Consider the following 9,623-nt stretch of genomic DNA (forward strand, 5'->3'; position numbering starts at 1 on the left):
CATGACAAGGTTACTTCTGATCTTTACATAGATGTTAACATCCAACAAAACGGATATATAGCAAAATATGTGCGATATATATGTCTATCAAAGAAGATATGCTTGAAAGATCTCTTATATGTCGAGAACGGCTGAACTGATTTCGACAGTTCTTATTAATTCAGAATGGCTTCTTGGCAAAAAGAAAAATCGTCTAAAAAAATTGCATAAAAATATCTCTCTAAAGATGAAAATATTGATTTTCTAACATTTTCTCATATTTTTTTCAATTTTTTATTTTCATTTTGAATTAAACATTTGGTAATATTTCTACAGCTAGTTAGGATATCAGGATATCATATACAGATCGCATTTATGGCCCGATCCTTACGAAATTTTGCATGGGTAGAGGATGAGGGTCAGAATAGATCGCAATATATTTAGGGGTTGAAATGGACCAAAAAACTGCAAAATTATCAGCAGGTCGTAGTTATCGCCCGATCCTCACGCACATTTGAATGGGGGTAACCGGACATTGCAAAAGCCAAGGAGTTTTGGATGGCCATCCAAAAATATTCAATGTGTGAAATAGTTTGCCAACTTTTGTAGACAAAATACGAAAATGACCATTCCAGTGAATTTTTGGAGAATTCACAAATACAGGAAAGACGCACTTCTGACTATTTCGTTAACGCTGATTTCGTTGAAGAATATAGTCAAATGTCTGTATCTCATATAGAAGCGTTTCAGTCAAAAACCAATAATAAATGTTAATTTTTTGCCACTTCTGAGAGATTATAGTTCTTTGGGAAATATTGGTTCCAGATCTAGGAAGAACATTTACGTGCAACATCTACCAATAAATTAGAAATGAGCAAATTAGTTTAAGTTGCTATTATTTGAAAATTAGAGAACGAAACCTAATGGTTTTCTTTTATAATTTATCACAATATCTGGTGGAATTCTTACGAGTATCTCGCCTATATAAACAGTATCGTTTATTATAGTGTTGTATGGTATTCAACGGTCGGCCCCGCTCGACTGTAGCCTTTGCTTAATTGTTTATTGGTATGTTTTTCCGCGATTTTTTGAGATTTTATATCGGCAAGAGGCCATTCCGAATTGATGGAAATTGTGAAAATCGGCCTAGCGGTTCTTGATAAATAAGATCAATTATTTTACATATATGTGTTGTACCTATTTTGTTATATATCTGATTTCTTGGCTATTAGCATCACTCTAATGATCAGATGTGATCTTTTAGTGTATTTGTGATTTGGCTGGGATTGAAAATATTCGCGGTTTAGTGGTTTTCCTACATAAAGTTAGGCTCTAAATTGGTAGGTTTCTGCCCACTCCTAATTTCTAACTCCATGTAAATTTTCGCGTTGATTGGTTCATAATTGTGTCCTATAGAGAAACTGCAAAATCAGGATGTTTTTTTTTTTTTTTTTTTTGGTTTTTGGTCCATTTCAACCCCTAAATATCGTGCGATCATCTCTACAAACAATAGGGTTCTATTCTGACCATAACCCCACCTCCATATTCCATTTCGTGAGGATCAGTTCATAATTGCGACCTTTTGCTTCATTAAAAATTAATAGGACCGACAGAAGGACGGACATACATAGTTAGATCGTTCCATATATACGTTCCATATATACGTTCCTATGTGGGAAACCAATATTTCGAGGTGTTACATAATTGTTGGCCCAATAATACCCCCAAACACAAAGTGTTCTAGGGTATAACAATGTGTAGTTGTTAGTAAATTTCATTCGAATGTAGTATTTGTGCAGGTTTTCAATTATAAACATTTCAAGAAACCTCTGTGGAATATTTTCCAAAACTACAACATGGGGTATTTTTATATGGTTTTAATACTTAAATGGTGCAAATTGTGTTTTATTAATGCAGAAATCGTATTTCCAAATTATATATATTGAAAGATGTATGTACGAATTTGAATTTGGAGGATTTGTTTAGCCATTAAGGAATTTTTATTCCAAAAAGCGACAAAAATCGTGAGGATATATCAATGAATTTTAGTAAAATTCGTGTTGCTTAGTTTTAGGGGCCTATAGCCAGGGATCACTGGTGTCGCATCTGAATTGAAAGACTAATTTAAAATATTCACTTAGCAGTGTTAGTGCCAATAGCTTCATTATATCGCACAGCAAGTACCTATAAAATCAGAAACTTGTACATAAAGGGTGCACACAAAATTGGACAACTTACTTATCATATTTTAAATGTTTTTCGACAACAAAAATTATTATTTGTATTGATAGCTCTTTAAGTGCACCATTTAGAGCCCCTGCATAATCAGGAAACATAAGCTTTTGATTGATTTCATATGTAAATTAAATTGGTATCTATTTCGGCCCCCGAGAAATCACGGATTTCGGGAGGAGACGAAATATATCTACCCAAACCTTAAATATATGGCATTCATTCCAGTGAACAAGACCACAAAGCTTTCATGTTCAAAGTGAGATTTTACGCATATTAATTATATCATCATTATATTCATTATACAATTTATTGGATTGCCCATCGAAATTAATACAATTCCAGACAGACATTCTTCAGAACATAGAACACTTCCCATTCTTTTTAGTTACAATTAAAATAGCCTTGGCATCCCTGAATGCAATGAGTAAATCGGGAAGAACTGAGATCTCCCAAATGAAATGAGAAAACTTTCCATTCGAGAGTATCATTAAATGCTCAGTAAATTTACTGCGGCGACCGGCAGATCGACCAACGCATAGTTAGCACACCGCCTCCTCCCCCTCGCACTAATTGGAATGGGTTTGTGAGTGTGCGAGTTTTTCCCAAATGCTGTGCTTTCTAGGAGAGAAAATTTCCACAATGTGTGCTGTGTTGGCTTCAAGTTTGTGTGAGTTTGTGTTCAGCTTGTTGTTTTCAGTTCCGATTGGAAAATGCACCGGTTTCTCATCAATTTTTTTGTTTTTTGTGTAGACTACAACAAAATATGTGTACATATATTTAAAACACACAAAGAAACAAGAATTGAGAGAAATTTTCGAATACGTGCCGGATGGTGTTTGGGATAAAACATTTTCATATTGAAAGAAAATTTTTGTGAAAATCATTCAGTTCGGGAGTAAACGGCGGCAAGTAAAGATCTCTGAAAACTAAGAAACCGAACCGAAAGCGCAGTGTGTGTGTAGAGAAAGTGTTAAGATCTCTATATATAGAATTAGATATATGTAGCTATATTGACTGAGAAAAAAAAGGAAATAGATACATACAGTTCAAAAAAGAAGAAGAAGAAAAAGATTTTCATTAAAAACTGAAGATTTACATATGACTCAAAATTGTTGGTGAATCGAAAAAAAAATTAAAAAAAAAATAATTAACTTAAAATCATGGCCGATGTACCGGAACCTGTCAAAAAGTGTGCCCTCATGCTAAAGGCAACCAAAAGTGACTCGGAAAAATTTGCTGCCTTGTTCATGGTCACGAAATTGGTGAAGGGCAAAGACTGCAATGCTGCTGCCAAGAAGTTGCTGTTCGAAGCCATTGGTTTTGATTTCATGAAAAAGTTGTTGAATGGCAAAAATCTGCCCAATGACTGCCCACCTCTGGTGTATAAAAGTGTGGCCTTGTCCATACTCACCTGCTTCTGCCAAGAAGAGGAATTGGCCACCCACAAGGATTTGTTGGATGTCATACCCACGTTGCTGGAAATTGTGGAACAGGCCGATGATGATGACTGCGATGATAATCTGATTGTGGTGAGTGAAGCCTATAGCTGTCTGAAATTGATTGCCGAACATGAGCCGGGCCAAAATGCCCTCATGAGCATGAGTGCCATTCCCAAGATGTCCCAGATCTATTCGGCTCAAAGTTTCCAAACGGATGAGGCCTTGCAATTGATTGTCTTGTTGGTAAAGAAATTCGGCAAGGCCTCATGGACCGATGATCCAAAGCCCTTCCATGCCTTGGTGCAACGCATTGCCTTGGACATGGAGACGGAACACAGTGAGCGCAAGTACGATCTGTGCAAGATCTTGTCGGCCATTTTGAAAACCTGCAAACGTGAGATTATCTACAATTCGCTGGAGGGTGAAATTTGGCCCGAGAGTTTGTTCAAGGGCTGCAGTGATATTTTGAAGAGTAAAATTGGCCCCAAGCAGAGGGACCCCACGTTGCACTTGATTGCCACCACCCTGCAGGTTTTGGGCATCCAGTGGGCCTTTATGTGTGATGAGAAACAATTCTATTTGTTGATCCTGCAAATGGCTGCCATTGAGGTGAGAATGCAAATGGATGAGAAGAAGCTGGAGGCCACCTTCCGCAATGCCCCTCTGATCCAGTGTTGTTTCATTATTTTGGAACACTGCATCGAATACATGTCCAAGGATCAATTGGATTTGGATGCCAAGGAAAAGCAGACCACCTATTCCGCCCTGAAATATGCCTTTAATCAAGTTTTGGCTGTGCTGACCAGGGTGTCCAATGACAAGGTAAAGGATAGCAGCAATCCCAAGGATAGAGAATTCATCAAGGCCACGGTGCGTGTACTGTCCGCCTGGTTGGCCCAGGAGACCACGGCCATGCGACCGGCCATATACAAGTTGTTGCCGTTTATGTTTAAGGTAACGAATGACTCTTTCAATGAGTTGAAGGAATGGCGTGCCGGTCCCAAGGACACTGAGCCACCTGTAGACATTCTCCGGGTTATGTTGCCCGCCTTGTGCCACTTGGTTGTGGAGGATGATGCCCGTAAGGTGATATTTGCCACCAAACAGGATGAGGTATTCCTGCAACAAATTGAATTCTATTTCACCATTGCCCACTACAAACGGCCACCCATACCTCGGGCCGAACGTTTGAAACGTATGAACGAACCCGATCCCGTACCCACCCCCGAGCAGTTGGCTGAAATGAAGACGGCCCGTGCTGCCATTTGTTCCCTCTGCAATATTCTAATGAACTTGACGGTCTTGGAACCCAAACTGGCCGAGGATGGTCCCGTGTTTGCCAATATGTTTAAATTTGTCTACGAACATTTGCCCGAACTCAAGGACACTCCCGACAATTTGCTGATGCACGGCAATTTGGCTGTCCTGGGTTTGCTGTTGCTCAAACAGCAATCGAAGAAGGTGAAACAAAACGATTTCTCCATTTGTCGTTACATTCAGGCCACCATACGTTTCCTCTGGGATGCCTATAACATTGATGAGTCCAATGATCCAACTGCCCTGGTGGTGTCCATTGCCTACAAGGAACACTGGATGGAGTTGCAGGAATTGTGGTTCTTGGGTATGCAAACCATGTGCGGTGTCCTGCCCTTGGTGCCTTGGATTTCGGAGTTTGCCATTGAATCAGGCTGGGCCGAGGGTATTGTGCAGACCCTGAAGCGGGTCAAGATTGGCACTCTGCCGGCCAATGTGAAATGTGCCTATGAAGATTTCCTCTCCCAACTGGTGGATGTCAACTCCACCGTGGCAGCTGTTTTGAAAAAGGCCGATGCCTTGAGGGTGTGTCGTAATCATCGTATGATGGAATTGGGCAAGAGACTGTTTGGTGACTAAGTTTCCCCCCCGGCCCACAAGGAGAGGATCTTTCTATATTTCTTCTTAAATTTAAGTTTAATATGTTTTTAAATCCACTTTTTTAATAAAAAAAAACAAAAACTATTTTTTTTCTTATATTTAAAATAATTAACACCATTTTTTTTTTGTATGAATAACAGCTACAAATAAACAAAATCCCTATGAAATTTTTTATATATAAAAAAAAGAAAATGAAAAAAATAAATCAAAAAAATTTCCAAACAACAATGCATTGGAGGAATGGCTGCTAGTGTGTGTGTGTGAGTGGGATGCTGAGAGGCTGCCAGACTTTGTATTGGTAACCGCATCATCCTCATCTATGCCATTATGGCCATCGTCATGTTTATTTTCAAGTGTTTTGTTTTTCTGCTGCTGCTGCTACTGCTGTACATGGACCGACCGACCAACAGACAGACAGACAGCCAGCAGCTGGTATATACACGTAAGTACAAACACACAGAAATATATGTGGGGCAAAGCAAACGCCTACATGGTTATTTTTCTTGTACATTTATTGAAATGTTGTTGAACGGATGACATGTTTTTTCTTCTTCGTCGTTTTAATTTTGATTTTTTTTTTGTCATTTTGCACAAATTAGACTTTCTCCGGAAAATCAATGTAGCAATGGAAAAATGGCGCAGGAAACAAGAAATAATGAATACAGGGGGACTTCGAAAAATACTACCATTTTTGATAAGAAAACAAATATAATATCTTAAACCCTCTAAACAAATCTATCTATCAAATCTCCAAGACCTTCCCATCGTTCCTTCATTGGAATTTTATCCATAACTGGAAAATTCAAAATCTTTTTTTCTTTCTTCTTGTAATTTTGTACAAATTAGATTTCCTCCATAAACTCAATTTAGCAATGGAAAATGTCAAAATCAAACGCCATTTTTTTGCATGAAAGAAAAAACTGTCGGAAATAGCATAACACTTTGAAATAAGCTTAGATTTGTTCGAATTGGTCACCTTTGGCTCGAATTATGACCTTCAAACGACCAATGAAACCGTCACACGCTGCCCGAATGTTGCTCTGCGGTATTTTGGCCCATTTCCGGCGAACCGCTTGCTTGAGGTGATCGACACTTTGAATATAATTTTTATTCCTCATTGGAAAATTGAAAATCTTTTTATACCTTCCACCATCTATGGAGGGTATACTAACTTTGTCATTCCGTTTGTAACTCCTCGAAATACTCATGTCAGACCTAACAAAGTATTTATATTCTTGATCAGCGTAAAATTCTATCTGTCTATCCGTCTGTCTGTCGTAATCACGAACGAATCTTTCGAACGAATTGGGATAGAAGGCTAAAATTTTGCACACTTTTTTTTTCTCAGTAGGCAGGTTAAGTTCGTAAATGGACTATGTAGGTCCACGTTTTCATATAGCCCCAATATATTCGGTATTTTGATGATTTTAGCGACATTATTGACGGGAATCGTTTCAAATTTGGTATTTGAAGTTCGTGACGGATACTACAGCTTAAGACAGAAAATTGTCTGTGCAGGTCCACGTCATCGTATAGCCCTCATATAACGGTACCTCACGATATTGGGTATGTTGATGATTTTAGCGACTTTATTCACCGAAATTGTTTCAAATTTGGTATTTGAAGTTAGTAATGGATACTACAGCCTAAGACAGAAAATCGGTTATGTAGGTCCACTACTCCGTATAGCCCTCATATAACGGTACCCTCCGATATTCGGTATTTTGATGATTTTAGGGACATTATATACCGGAGTTGTTTCAAATTTGGTATTTGAAGTTCGTAATGGATACTGCAGCCTAAGACAGAAAATTGTCGGTGCAGGTCAACGTCTTCGTATAGCCCACATATAACGGTACCTCCCGATATTCGGTATTTTAGCGGCATTATTCACAGATTTTTCGTTTCGCATTTGAATATTGAAATGGCTTATGACAAACATTTCCTATGCAGGTCCATGTCGTCGTATAGACCCTAATGTAACAGCTATATTCGGTATTTTTAAGATTTTAGTAGAATTTTTAACGGATTTTATTGTTTTTGAAAACTGCCAAATTCGTTTCAAGTGGTGGAGATTATTCAAAGTTCGGCTCGGCCGAACTTACAGCTTTTTTACTTATTTTTTTTTTTTAAATATTGTATAAATTAGATTTTCTCCATAATCTCAATATAGCAATGGAAAATGTCTCATGGAAGAAGAAATAATAAATACAGATGGACCTCGGTAAAAACTAATTTTTTATATTTATAGGGTGAGATAAAAAAAAACTGCAACAAAGTCAAACGCCATAATTTTTCCGTTTTTTTTTTAAGCAAAAACTGTCGGAAATACTTAAAACTTAGGAATAAGTTTAGCTTTGTTCGAACTGGTCAACTTTGTCATGAATTATGGCCTTCAAACGTAAAAAAAAGCTTCACACGAGTTAAGTAAATAGAAGAAACACACTTTAGTTCAATTAATTTTATTATTTAATATTTGCGACACTTCGCTTTAACTTCTTACATACGACTGATTTAACTCTATGATTTACAACAATACTTATAACATAATTTCTTAAAACTAAGGGTTATGGATGAGAGAGATCAGAATTCAATTTAAAAGGAAAGGAATAAAGAATAATTTATAAAGAATGAAAATAAAAAAAATAAAACAATATATACAGTGAAGGGCATAACTGAACAATTACGTAACTCACGCTGCCCGAATGTTGCTCTGCGGTATTTTGGCTCTTTCCCGACGAAGTGTTTGCTTGAGGTGATCGAGACTTTGATAATTTTTTAGTGCCAACCTTGCTTTCCAAAATACCCCAAACATAATAGTCCAACGGATTGGTATCAGGAGATTTTGGTGGCCATTGTGCGCTGGATATGAAGCAAGGAACCTCATTTTGTAACCATTCTTGGGTGGCGCGTGGTGAGTGCGATGGTGCCTGTTGGAATATCCAAGGTCTGCGGCCAAAATGTTTGCGTGGCCAAGACTATGATACACCTTCCCAAATAATTTCGCGATAATATTCGGCATTTATTCTGATGCCACGGTCAATTAATACGAGCGGAGAGCGGTCATCGGCTGTTATGCCGGCCCACACCATCACCATGGCCGGCGCTTAAGTTCTGGTGGCAAACCGAAGGTGCACATTTCCAACTGACCTCTTAGGTAAGTAAACACTATAATTTCGTTTGTTTACAAACTTATGGACAACGAATGTTTTCTCATCGGAGAAAACCGAATTCGGCAATTCAACATTTTCGGCCGAGCGAAGCATATCTTTAGCTCTTTTGAGTCTATTTTCTTTCTGTTGCGCTGCAAATTCTTGCACTTTTTGGAATTTCAATGGCTTTACCCCGAGCTCATTTTTCAATATTTGCCAAATGAAATATTGCGATATGTTCAGCTCACGAGCATTTTTCGGCTACTGCGTCGCGGGTTTCGATCAAGTGGCTTTTTTACTTTTCGAACCATTTCAGCTGATATTGCTGTTTTCTTCCGTCCATGTTCTTGACGTCGGGCTACACTACCAGCATCACGGTAACGAGCGATGGTACGAGACACAAATTTAAATGCTGGAATGCTCTAACGAAAGCCACTTGTGGTTTTCCAGCCAAATGTAAAGGAATCACACTATCACGCTGGAATTCCATCACGAATAACTATTTTTCTGGAAAATTCTCACCCAAATGCTTTTGTACGCCTATAAACAATATAATGAGCTGTCACTGCAGTAATTTTAACAGCTGTCGGACGAGTGGCTTAGAAATGACAGCAGTCTGAATTTGGTTGCAGTTTTTTCATCTCACCCTGTATATTCCATCCTAAACACTCTAATAAAATATAGGCATCTCCCACTGTACCCTCATTGGAAAATTGTTAATACCAGCAGACAGAGTGTTTATAGCTACAAAATAGGCAAAACAATAAACTATTATTCATTCATTTATTTTTATTAAATGCATATATTTTGTATTTTATTGTTGTTGTTGTGTTTTTTTTTTTTAATATTAATACAAAATGATATATTTTATTTACGTCCAAATATGCCATTGGGTCATTCATTT

At 37.9% G+C, this 9,623-nt stretch overlaps 1 protein-coding gene across 1 annotated transcript; it reads left to right on the top strand.

The window, feature by feature from the left end:
• The first annotated feature begins 3,084 nt into the window (after positions 1-3,084).
• On the top strand, positions 3,085-5,795 carry LOC101896362 (neurochondrin homolog). Its single transcript, XM_005188818.4, has one exon. The coding sequence runs from the start codon at positions 3,375-3,377 to the stop codon at positions 5,544-5,546; it is 2,172 nt and encodes a 723-aa protein (XP_005188875.1). The 5' UTR covers positions 3,085-3,374; the 3' UTR covers positions 5,547-5,795.
• Positions 5,796-9,623: the final 3,828 nt, after the last annotated feature.

This window comes from Musca domestica, unplaced genomic scaffold (assembly GCF_030504385.1).
Source record: "Musca domestica strain aabys unplaced genomic scaffold, Musca_domestica.polishedcontigs.V.1.1 12, whole genome shotgun sequence".
Classification (NCBI taxonomy): Eukaryota; Metazoa; Arthropoda; class Insecta; order Diptera; family Muscidae; genus Musca; species Musca domestica.